Here is a 12,958-nt window from a genome sequence, read left to right as displayed (position 1 = left end):
ATATTTACAGAGAGAGGCGATAGAACCCAGCCTCTTGGATAATGGCATTTGTCCTGAGTGAATCTCCACCCCACCCCCCAACTCTCCCACTTTCTCATTCGTCATTTGTACAGGTGCTGTCAGGGAACTGCCATCGGCTCAGGGGTGAGAGGGGAAAAGACAGATGGATTACAGAGAGCCCCCAAAGATCGTGGGAAGCAGCACCTCCTCAGCGGAGGAGAGTAACCACGCCTCCAGTGGAGAGGAGCTTCAGGGCTCGGAGGAGGTGAGGCGGTGCCAGGACACCTTGCCTGAGCAAAGCGGGGAGGAGAGAGGTCCTGCGTTACCCACGCCCTCCTTGCACTGTAGGCTTCCGCGCAGAGAGGGGAAGCGCAGATTGGGCGTCAAGAAACTACTCTGCTGGGGAAGGTTTAAGGACCGCCCACTCTCAGATTCTGCCAGTGAATGAGCGAGCCATGGAATAGTGGCGCTCTGCATGGTGAAGCCTTTTGGGCACCAATAATGAGGCTTTACAACCGACCAGGGAGGCATTTGCCTGATTGCTCTTGAGTAACTCCCTGATATCCTTACAGGTGCTGCTACATACCCTCTGAGTTCTTTGCTTTCCTATTTTTAAGGCTCGCCAGGTTCTGGGAGATGGAAGGTCTGGGATGCTTTCTAATACACTGTGTAAGCCAGCTGCTGCTCCGGTTCTGCCTCCCCCTCTCCTGTGATTCCCCCCCCCCTCATCTGCCTCTGAGCTATGACCTCCCTCAACCCCCTGTTGGAAATCTATACTGCCTTCCTCCTCCTCCCTGGAAGGGTCAGGCTGGGGAGGCGGTCTCCACCATTCATCCTCTGCCCAGTTCCTGCCACTCCCTTCCCTTCCCAACATTCTTCACTTTTGCTAAAAAGCAACAACCCTGTTCGGGAGCCATGACGTCAAGAAAAAACTACTATAACCAACAGTTGTCCATAACTGTTTACTACTGACATGTTCTACTCAGACTATTGAATTACTAAATAAGAGTGGCACAGTGGAAAAGCAAAGTAGTCTTTCAATGAGTCAAGTGCAGGATACAGCTGATTCCATTATAAACACGAGAGATGAGAATACAAAGGAACTGAATGAATGAAAGTTGACAATTAAAAAAAAATAAAAACCAGGTTTCTGTTTTTATTTTTAAATCAAATGTAGGTTGATGTTTTCTTTTAAATAAAAACAAGGTCTTAAAAACAAGGTTTTAAAAACAAGGTCTTAAACAAGGTGCTTAGATATAAGCATGCTAGCCTAGCCTTGCATTTAAGCACTAGCCTGGTAGGTAAAGAACATCAGGAATTCTATACAGGTGAGTGTCTGGGCTGGGGCAGGAGGTGATGAACTTTCAAAATGGAGACAGTTGAGATTGGACCAGTTCCCTAACCTGCTGTTTATGAGGCTCAGAGTGTATGAGATCAGAAGACTTAGAGAACAAAGGTTTGTGGCTTTTAGGTCTTAACTGTAATAGAAATAGAGTTCTCATACTGTGATACCTGCCAAGACCTCCCTCGGAAAGCACCAGCAATTGTTTAAGGAAAGAGTGAACTCTACCCTCTTTCCCAATTTACTTCTACTTTGGTGTGTGTTTTGGAAGGACGAGGCAGCAGAAAGCTAATCTGTTTCATCAGTTAGTGTAACGCAGAGAAATGCTACCCAAATCTGGAAAAGACAAGTTTAGGTGCTGGATTCCGATATCTGCAGGCAATGGGACTGCCAGGACTGCTCCCACCACTGGTTTGAGAAGTGGTACACACACAACATCAGCCACAATCCATATCCAGCCTGTTGTTTCTTATGAAATAGTCAAACTTGCTTCAATCCAAGTTGAGAACAAGAATGCCGTAGCAGTGATTTAAGTCGGTAATGCATAAACATCCTGTGTGTCACTGATTTAGGTTTACAATGTCTTTAACCCATCTTGGTACTCCAGATCTCAACTCCAGAAAACATCCAGACCCATCAAATTATTTCCCACTGCCAGCCCTGAATTTGAATTCTTTCAATTCAAATATCTCAAATCCAAAAAGTGACGTGGTTAGCAGATCAATTGCTGGTTCAGCTAAGGAAATGGCGTTTTCTCTAACTGGGAAGTATTATGCTATGGGGATCTTCTATAAACCCTCTTGGGAAAGTTTATAGATCTGTTTGCCTATTCCTTTGTTTATCTGTCACTACTATTCTTTAGACCTTTGTTTCTTTAGGCCTAGGTTCTCTCACTCACACATTTCTCATTGCAAAAAAGTGGTGAGCAAGTGGGTGCTTGCTGGCTCCACCCTCCCCAACACATTCCTGATGGTCTGGCCCCTAGAGTCTCCATGCTTTGGGGCGAAATATCTGCAGCAGGGAGCCAGCCCTACTCCATTCAGAACCCTGTGCAAGTAGAGTTCTTCATTACACAGCGAGACTCCATGAGAAGAGCTGGCTCCCCACGGCTGACATTAATCTCTCCTTAATGCCTTCTCACCCATGGAATGAGAAACTTATGAAGGAGCAACCTCTGAATAGGGCTGTTGGCACATGATTCTAGGTATATTCAGCCTTGCAAATCACTGGACAGCCAATGCATTATGAGACCCACATCGAGGTGTGGGTGTGGGTGCCTCACAACATGGGAGCTATGGGGTACAGAAACCCCCACGGTTTGTCCCTGCAAGGTGGAGTAGTAACAGAATTGGCTGAATTTAAACCATCTTTCTTTCCTTTAGCTCTCCCAAGCTCTATGCATGGGATAAGCTAGAAACTACTACAGTGGAAAAAAGAGTAACAGTTCACCCCCACTGAATACCCAACTTTCAGACAGCGAGGCAAAGTTCTTGTGGGTCACTTTTTCAGTCTGCACTGCGATATTCCTCTCAGACTCTGCTGAGGTTACCTGCACTTTGCCAAAGGCAGAGGGAGTGGATTCCGGGAACTGAATTCTCATTGGAGAGATATATTACAAAGTATGTTTGCTTTAGGTCCATTAAAATTATCCTCTTCCTCACGCCAGTTTTGGATTTTGTAGGTTTCGAAGATAAATGCTTTGGGTGGTGTTCAACTAAGATTTACCCTTTCTGTGCCCCTCTCTGGGAGAACAGCCAGATAGCGGGCCTATCTATTGCACTGCTACTGCATGGAATTTAGCCATGAGGAAGCAGCCTCTGTAGTCTGGACTGTAGCTCAATATTAGAGCACCTGCTTTGCATGCAGAAGGTCCCAGGTTCAATCCCTGGCTTCTCCAGATAGGTCTGGAAAAGATTACCTGTCTGAAACCCTAGAAAACTGCCACCAATCAGTGTAGACAATACTGAGCTCTATAGGACAGTGGTCTGACTTGGAATAAGGCAGCTTCCTGTGTTCAAGAGCACGACAGAATGAACACGGCCGAGTTAGACGTACTAATTTCAGTGGGTCTGCTCTGAGTAAAAATTAGTTGGATACCACCCTTCTGTTTTAAACCCTTTCAATGAAATTGCAGATAAGAGCGAGATAGAATTGCAGGGGGAAAGGTCCTGGGAGCAAGTCTACTTTTCTACACAGAGATTCCACCTCTCCAATCTTGCAACGTAAAACACTGTTTTCTGTCCCACTCCGAGCACGTTTTGAGTGGCGTGGGTCACAAATGCTGCCCGTGCATGGAATTCCTCCAACTTTGTCATTCCTCAGGAACCCATCTTTGAAGGAGAACTTCAACATTTCTTCCGCGTCTTTACCACTTTACTGTAATATCTGACAGGAATCCCAGAAGGCCCAATGAGGTAAACATCGAATAAGTAGACTGTGCCTGCTTCAAGCCCGCTGATGGTTTCGGTCGTCACGGCTCGCCGGAGATTGAGATCGTGGAAGTATTTGCATAGCACCTTGTCGCCTTTTTGCCTTGACTCTGGCCCTGAGCACCTGTCAGCGTTCCTGGTTTCCATCCACACCTGGTCCTCCTCGATCTGTTTCTTGTAGACGCAGTACTTGCTCATCTGCTGTGTGCCCAGCCAGGCGATGGTGACCGAATTGCAAGTCCTCAGCTTGCTGAATGACTTGATTTTCAAACTCTCTGGCAAGACTGGGAAGAAAGGCCTGTGGAAGAGAGAGGACACCTGTACCTTCACAGATGCGTTTGAAGGTTCTGTGGAACCCAAGTGCACCAGGTAAAGGTCTCCCGGCCTTCCCTTCAGCATGAAGTGCCTCAAGCCGGCAAAGGTCTCTGACATGAGCACTTTCCCACCTCTGGCTATCTCGACCTGTATTTGGCCACTGCAAGACTGAAAAGCAAACTGAACCTGCTTTTGCACAGCCTGGTACTGCAGATCATGGAAAGCTTGCTTCCTCCCATCCAGGGTGAGTTGAATCACCTTCCCATCCTTTAGGATGGTGACTTTGGGCTCCGGTTCCTCGAGGGTTCGGGCAAAGGTTCCAGTGTAGGCAGCACTGGCGTTGGTGAGGAAGTTGACCACAAACACATCAAAGTAATACTGAGTGCTGGGTCTCAGGTTGGTGACTGTGTAGGTCTTCTTGGTGCCAACACATATTTGCCTCACCTCCCCATTGCCAGCTTTGCTAACAAGGCTCAGTTCGCCGTTGGGCGAGATCATCACTTGCTGAGGGTCCAGGACATATGGGGATAGTGAGAGCGCTAACGCTTGCTGCGACATCACCCCAGAAGGTCTTAGGGCTGTTTCCGCTGCGCATAAGCTCTTGTAGTTATGCCTTTCATTTACCAGAAGACAATACTGGACATTTTCTTTGTGCTGCAGGGCTGTTGAACTCTGCTTCCAAGCCAGGGTTACCGTGGTGTGGCCAGTGCCGACGACATCTATGCGTGGATCTGTTGGGAGTTCTGGATACAGATGCTCAGAAGTTGTGTCTGTTGTTAGGTACACCGTAATTTGGGTATCTCTTTCAATGGACAGGAATTCCAGCACGTAGACAGCGGAATAGTAAGATGTCCCCATGTATGTCTCCACAGAATTGCCTCTGTAGCTGAAGAGAGTAGACACGGTCTTCATGGTCTTTGGAAACTTTAAGGCTTCCTGAACGTCCAAATCATCTGTCAATAACATATGGAAATGCAAAAATATTTTAAGTCACGCTTCTTTGGGGGATGGGCAGAAATGTTCAGCTAGGTTTGGAGAACATTTTTCAGACTGAAGGCCTTGTTCCCTTCTGGGTGTCAGGGACTGGGCAGAGGAGGAATGGTGGAGACCACTTCCCCCGCGTGACCCTTCCAGGGAGAAGGAAGAGGAAGGCAGTTTAGGTTTACAACAGGGGGTTGAGGGAGGTCACAGCTCAGAGGCAGATGAGGGAAAAAGTTGAGAAATAATGGGAGAAAAGGAGGAGGAGGGGGGGGGGAAGAAACACCAAGGGGATGACAGCTGATGGACACAGTGTCTTTAGAAAGCATTCCATACCCCCCTTCTCAGAACCCGGCGAGCCTTGAAAGTAGGAGAGCAAAGAGCTCAAAGACAGAGGGCACATAGCAGTACCCATAGGAGAGACGATGAGAGTGACAAATGAGGAAGTGGGAGAGACGGGGGGTGGGGTGGAGATTCACTTGGGACAAATATACCAGTATTTTTTTCTGCTGTCGGGAAGGAAAAATAGAGCCGAGGGATGAATCAACCATTATGAATGGCTAGCTAACATTGATGACCCTCCTAATCCATGGCCTTGCATGTATCTCTTACCACGTGCTGCTTTTCCAAGGTAGTTTGCTGAAGTCTTATGGACACGGATGCTCCACTCAATGGGGACATCGCACGGAGTCACTCTCACAGTGAACGGTGCAGAGGTCCTGCCTTTCTCTAAAACAAAATAGTACCTTGGAAAGAAGGGAGAAGAAGAGTCCTTGAGAGTCATTGTACACTGTAGGGACACTAGAAGGGACATCCCTAGCAAGTCCGAGAAGATGCATACAGCATCAATGAGCTCTTCCCATTCACAAGTCTGGGAACTACAGCAGTGGATACTGAGTTGGGGCTGTGCCACTCACCGGACCACCAGGTAACATCTCAGCTCAAATCTGCAGACAACTTCATAAAACTCACAGCAACCACAATCCCAGTAGAGGGCCTCTTGCAAACTACGGCTACACATGCACAAGTCTTTTATTTTGTGACTGCTGAGACCGTCTGGGAGATTTGTAACATTGTCTGATCACGTAGTCGCATGCCTCACATCCAGACTTTGTGAAGGTAGAATTTGTTTTCAAATGCGTTGGATGGGTGATTTCTATGTGATTAATAAGGTGTTGTTTTTAATGCGAGCCCCAGTTTTTAGCAAGGATACTTATAAAATGGATTTTGTAAGTCCATTTGGAATAAATATTTTAAAACTCAACCCGTTGCTTCAACTGAGGATAGATGCCATATTTTAAAACCACAACCAATTATCCCAATTTATTCTTTTCACTTTTACTGCCCCTCTGAGAGTTCTTCTATGTGCTCTTGCGGTCATGCTATACATTATGTAACCTGGTAGCATTTACATGGCCTTGCTCCTCTCCCATTCTCTGCAGTGCCTGTGTCTGAAACGAAGCAGCTGGCTTTCATGTATGAATATGCATTGGATTTACAGGTGCTAATGTGATGAATTGGTGTCTCGGGGGAATAGCAGAGAATTACTGGTGACAGAGCAGAGAACCTCCTTGCAAAAATGGTGATAATAGAGAACTTCACATTCAGCTGCATAATACTGTTACTTGTAGAAGCAATATATAATAGAAATATCATGAAAAACCATATATTTCTTCAAATGAGATCTCTGTGATCCCTGCATTGTAACCCACAATGGGAGTGTTCCAGTTGAGGATTGCAGCCAGTCGGCCACACTTTCTTTTGGGACATTATAAATTGTTAGGGGCTCATGAAAGCCAGTTTCTTCTCTCTGCTTGTTTCCCCCCCCCCCAACTCTCACTCAGTTTTCTGTGGCTCCTATGAGATAACTGAGGAAGCTAACATTTGCAGGGTTTGTGTTTGGCATCACTGCATTCCTCAGGAATACGTCCCTCTAGACTTGGCTCCAATTAAGATTTGGCTCCCTTAAGTTCTGCATTCACAGGAATGATTCCCTTACCCCCAGTACAAATAGAGCTAGCATTTTGTCAGATGTGTGTCTGATTATCTATTCTTGAGGCAAGTATACGTAAACAGCACAGATCACTTTCATTTCTGGAGATGAATAATGAAGAACTTTGTCCATCATCCCACCAACTGGAAGAGATGGAGTCTGCTGCTAAGGAATGTGGTGGTACCGTATTTTTCCGTGTATAAGACACCCCTACGTATAAGAGGACCCCTATTTTTTTTAACCCAAAATTAAGAAATTAAGTTGTTTAGCTTTTGGGGGGTTGGGGGAGGTCACTTCTGCCAATTGCTCACTCACCTGCCTGCCACTGCCAATCGCTTGCCACAGCCACTGTCAATTGCACACTTCACCGCAGTCACCAGTTGTCTGCCCACCTTGCCACAGCCACCAATCACTTTCCCAATTTCCGCAGCCACAGCCAATCACCAGCAGGCCTTGCCGCAGCCACCAATCACCCACCCAATTGCCGCTGCCAATCTCCTGCTTGCTGCTGCCATTAATCGCATGTCCCCCCTCTGCATTCACTATCCATGTATAAGACAACACCCAATTTTTGCCTTTTTATTTTTTTGCAAAAAGCGTCGTCTTATACACAGAAAAACACAGTACTTATTTCTGGAGGGTATGTACACAATGGAGCTATTTTGTTAGTTGTTTAAGCTTGCTCTTCTGACTGCTGTAGACCGACAGTGTATAATTTTGATCTTAGATGGGGTGTGTTGCTTGTTGCAGATTTCATATTTTACCAGGATGCAACAAAAGGATGTACTCTCTCTGGTATTTCAGGGTTGTGTATTAGATGACGTCCTGTGTGGTTAGCAGATTTTTGTAAACAAGTGCTTGCTATCTCTCCCGCCCCCCTTGATGGTTAGTGGCTCTTTCCTTTTCTAAAGGAAAGTAGAGCAATACGTTTGGCACCAGCTTGGCTGCAGGAGTCTCTGGAAGGAGGCATTCAAGGCGCCACCCAACCGTCTTAGGGAATCCACTCTGGAGTTGTGCTGAGTTTACTCCTCAGCCTTTTCTTCTCCTGAAGAAGTCCTGCAAGCCAGAGGAGGTTTAGGGTGTGGTGTGGCTGCAAGAATTCGGATGAAATGAAAGGATAGATAAGGCTCCCTTTACCTTTTGGGTATATCTTCCAAGAGGTGCACTGTGGTTTCCTTGCCGTCTGCGAGGATGAATGTATGGTAAAAATTGAGGAGCTCACTCTTGAAGCTTTGCTGTATGCTGTGCGCTACCTCTGTCGAATGGCAGAAGTACATGGCCAAGAGGAGCACTGGGGGCAGGCAAGCCTGGGACCCGGACATCGTGAGCGCTGCAACAAGCAGGGGACACATTAACAAGGCTGGAGAAGATTTCTTAAATTCTATACCATGCTATTGAAAAACTACAGATCACAGATGATAAATAGTTCAGCCAGACCCTATCTGAGTTGAATTTCATATCTAAACATACAGCAGGACATCTACTGTGTGATGCCTCCTCCGGCTGTTCAAACATACCTATTTATTAAAGCTTTCCATGGCCTGTGATCCCACTTGAATGGTTTCTAACTAATGCTGTTTTGACATGTTGTTTTTATTGGATTCTTGTGTGTGTGTGTGTGTGCATATGCATGCCAGACCCTCCAAGTGTCCCTATTTTCCAGGGACAGTCCCTGATTTAGAGAATCCGTCCCAGTTTCTGATTTGATCCTGGAATGTCCCGCTTTTCCTTAGGACGTCCCTATTTTCATTGGAGAAATGTTGGAGGGTATGGCACGCACGCACATATACAGCACACATATGATATAAAGACTGGTTTATAGGCGATTTCCTTATTGTACATCACTGTGGTATTATTTGAATGTGGGGCAATATGTCAATCTTTTAAATGAAGGAAAACAATATTCATACCCTGGTGATGATGATGATGATTAAAATGTATATACCTCCCTACACCTGCAGGTCTCAGGGTGGTTATAATAAAAGATCACAATATAAAAACACAAAATACATGATAAAAATACAAACTAAAGCAGCCCTGTAATCCCCCGTCCCCAACACATTTTAAAAGGGCATTGGATGTCAATCAGCCAAAGCCCTGGTTAAAGAGGAATGCCTGGCACTTAAAGGTGTATGATGAACCACCTGAGCCTCCCTGGGGAGAGCATTCCACAAACAGGGAGCCACTGCAGAAAAGGCCCGTTCTTGTGTTGTCACGCTCTCACGGAAGAGGCACATGAAGAAAGGCCTCAGAAGATGGTTGCAGAGTTTGGGTAAGTTTATATGGAAGGAGGCGGTCCTTGAGGTATTTTTGGTCCAGAGCTGTTATTGGTTCTTAGGGGTGCTAAATATTTTTCAGCCTGTGGGCCCCATTCCCTTGCAGACTGGGTGCACTGGGTTTTACATCATTGTCTTTGAATGGAACTTGGTTTGGGAATGTTTTGAACTAATTGTCTGGATGTGTCCCAAGGTAGATAGAAGAGCACTGGAGTTAAGGTTAAATTATGGTTGTGTGTGTTGCTGTCAGGGAACCAGGCAGAGGGCCTTCTTGGTAGTGGCGCCCGCCCTGTGGAACGCCCTCCCATCAAATGTCAAAGAGATAAACAACTATCTGACATTTAGAAGAAATCTGAAGGCAGCCCTGTTTAGGGTAGTTTTTAATGTGTGACATTTTAATGTATTTTTAATCTTTGTTGGAAGCCGCCCAGAGTGGGCAGGCTACAAATAAATAATAATAATAATAATAATAATAATAATAATAATAATAATAATAATAATGTCACCTAGCACGAGTGACGTCACAGGCACTGTTCAATAGGCACTCCTGCAGACACATCCCAGGCAACACTTCCAACCACAACCGGTCCCACTTGCCACGGAAAAGAGCTGCATTTTCTATGGCAGAGTGCTGGGAATTTGTGATGTCTGGATGTTATATAACGAAGAAGCAAATGGCAGCACGTTTGTCACAACATAAACTGGTCATCTGGAAAGACCATTGCTTTAATTGATTAAGAGAGAGAGAAAAAATAGAGCAGCGTATGGGTCAGAGTGGGGAAAACTGCCAACTTCTGACAACCATTGTAGCTGCAGAGCAAAGTGTCGGTAGATAGGGGGTGCTCTTAGAACAGTATCAGTTTTGGGAGAAAGCCTCCTTAAACTGAACTGTAGCACACAGTCAATAAATTAGCAAATTTGATTCACGAACAGTGGGAGGAGAGAGAATAAGCCATAAATACAGAAGAACAAAGAAACGACGTTTATTATTTAGCAGGTTTTTTTTTAAAAAGATCAGTAGATCAAATCCACTAGCTGTTAGAATTCTGGTTAATATTTATGTCTTGAGTCTGTAGTAGTATCACTGCACTACATCTGAATTTGTAAGTCTGATGCTTGTCAGTGATGTATCGTAAGAACAGGCAATTTTCATCAGCCACAAAATGTGGCATCACATTCTGTCCTACACCTCAAAAGCGATAGCATTTATGTTGCCTTCAGGATTTAGGATGCCTTCATAAAATGTGAAGCAGGGAAGTAAATGGTTCATATAAAAAAAAAAACCCTGTCCAAATATGAATGAATGATGCTTGCCAAATTCTTTTGCATCTCAATCACCTCAATAAGAATAACAGTATATTAACATTCTCACTATGTACTGCTATATTCCTTTGGCAGTTTGTTTGCTCAAACCGTATCTTATAAAGTCAACATAAATACTCAAACTTCTAAATCAACATGAACTTTAGGTTTTCCATACTTTAAAGGTAAACAGCAGTCACAGATTGCATTGATCCCCAAGCCTTCTTGCCTGGTAAAGACAGATATTGTAGGCTGACCCGAAATAGAATACCATCCCCATAAACCTACAAACCTATAAACAGATTCTTGGCAGTGAAAATAAATAAATAAATAAATAAATAAATGCAAAATAAATTGAGAGGGAGGAACCTAACCATTTTACTGCACTTACCTTTAGACAGATCCTATCCTGGCAACTTTCTCTCTGTGCAGAAATCCAGATGAAACACTCTGACCCAGACTTTTTGAGATCTTCACTGGCAGATGAAAAACACAACTGGGAAACCTGTTTTTATAGGACTGAACTGACTTTTCCATATGTTTCAAGCAGGAGGATTAAAAAAAATAAAAGCTTTTAGTTTTATAGGCGAAGAGAGAAAAGTTCTTTTGTTTTTCTTTAAGCCTCTGCAAAACCAAACAGCTCCCTTATACCTCTTGTTCAAATATATTACAACTTTGTATTTTGAGAGCAAATTTCTTCTTCTTCCTTGTGGAAAGTGGCAGGCAGGCAGCTCAGCTAGAAAGGAGCGCCATGCCCCACGGGTGGCTGCTTAGAGAGTGGGTCTTTGACAGAAATGCAAAAGCGTGTCTGTGTGGGAGGTGTGTGTGCTCATTTAACCCTTTTGTAGTATTAGGTAGCCTACAGCCTGGTTATGTCCCCGCGTAATTTCAATTGGATGGGCAGGGACCTATCCTACTTCTAAAGTGTTCTGCTATCAGAATTGCATCAGAGTCATTTGGAACTGGAGAACTCACTGTTCTTTGACATTAAATATCAATAAACGTGAATAAATGGGTGGATTAAAAACAACAACACACACAACTGTTGTATACATCTAAGCCCAAGCCTAAGGTTTGTAGAATGGGCACATAGGATGGAGAATCAGCTGGAAATTAAGAAGACCCTGGTGAGACAAAACTATCATATTAGAAAAAAAGGTTTCAACCCCCATGATTCAGAGCAATGACACTCCTAAAAGTATATTGTGATAGCTTCAATAATAATAAAATGGGTTTATCAGACCTGTAGGAATTATATTTAATTAAAAGTTAAAATAATTTGCAGCTGGATTCTAAGCATGTAAGACCCATTTGTTCAATGGGACTTACTTCCAGATAAGTACACATAGGATTATTATTATTATTATTATTATTATTATTAAATAAATAAATAATAAATTTCAGCTGAAGATCATAGGGCAATTCACAACACAAAAATACAAAATGAGAACGCAAGATACATAATAAAACAAACACAAACCAGCCAACCAACCCCCCCCATCAACACATTTAAAAGGCCAACATTTTTGTTGGTGCCTAAAAATATGTAATGAGTGTTTCAGGTGAGTCTCCCTGGGGAGAGCATTCCACAAATGAGAAGCCACTTCAGAAAAGGACCATTCTCATGTTGCCACCCTCCAGATCTCTTGTGGAGGGGGCACATGAAGAAGGGCCTCAGATGATGCTTGCAAATTCTGGGAGCAGTTCCTAAGGAGAGAGGTGGTACCTTGAGGTATTGTGGTCTTGAGCCATATAAGGATTGATGGGTCAAAACCAGCACTTTGAACTGGGGCCAGAAACGAATTTGCAGCCAGTACAGTTGGGCTAGGATTAACATTATATGCTCAAAGTGTTTTGCCTTGGTGAGCAACCTGGCCACCGAATTATGCACCAACTGACGTTTCCAAACTATCTTCAGAGGCAGTCCCAAGTACAATGTGTTGCAGTAAACTAACCTGGATGTTACCAGAACATAGTCAACAGACATTAGGCTGTCCCTGTCCAGATAGGGGAATAGCTGGGCCACCAGCTGAAGCTGATGAAAGGCACTCCACACCACAGAGGCCACCTGAGCCTCAAGTGTCAGCAAAGGATCCAGGAGGATCCTGTACCTGCTCCTTCAGAGGGAGTGTATCCCATCAAAAGCAGGCAACCTCCCATCCATCTGGTCTAGAGAACCAGCCACTAACAGTGCCTGAGCCTTATCTGGATTGAGCTTCAGCTTGTGGGTATCTTTGCCTTGTGTCCTTTAGCTTATCTTCCATGTTGCCTTCTTCTTCTGCACGCAATATGTTGTGGACCTTGTTTTTAGGTTGCTCGCTGC

General features: G+C 44.5%; 1 protein-coding gene and 1 long non-coding RNA gene across 2 annotated transcripts; both read right to left on the bottom strand.

Annotated features, from left to right (window-relative positions):
• Positions 1–1,136: 1,136 nt before the first annotated feature.
• On the bottom strand, positions 1,137–3,213 carry LOC128413859 (uncharacterized). Its single transcript, XR_008330495.1, has 2 exons — positions 1,244–3,213; positions 1,137–1,208 (listed from the first exon to the last, which is right to left on the bottom strand). It is a non-coding gene; the product is annotated as an uncharacterized LOC128413859 (long non-coding RNA).
• Positions 3,214–3,266: 53 nt separating this feature from the next.
• On the bottom strand, positions 3,267–11,469 carry LOC128413858 (protein NDNF-like). The gene is made up of 4 exons (XM_053388307.1): positions 11,027–11,469; positions 8,195–8,387; positions 5,677–5,810; positions 3,267–5,039 (listed from the first exon to the last, which is right to left on the bottom strand). Exons 2-4 carry the CDS (start codon positions 8,377–8,379, stop codon positions 3,688–3,690), a joined length of 1,671 nt encoding a protein of 556 aa, XP_053244282.1. The 5' UTR covers positions 8,380–8,387; positions 11,027–11,469; the 3' UTR covers positions 3,267–3,687.
• Between the last annotated feature and the right edge of the window lie 1,489 nt (positions 11,470–12,958).

This window comes from Podarcis raffonei, chromosome 5, assembly GCF_027172205.1.
Source record: "Podarcis raffonei isolate rPodRaf1 chromosome 5, rPodRaf1.pri, whole genome shotgun sequence".
NCBI classification, from domain to species: Eukaryota; Metazoa; Chordata; class Lepidosauria; order Squamata; family Lacertidae; genus Podarcis; species Podarcis raffonei.
Note: the sequence above shows the minus strand (reverse complement) of the source record. Positions and strands in the feature narration are given on the sequence as shown.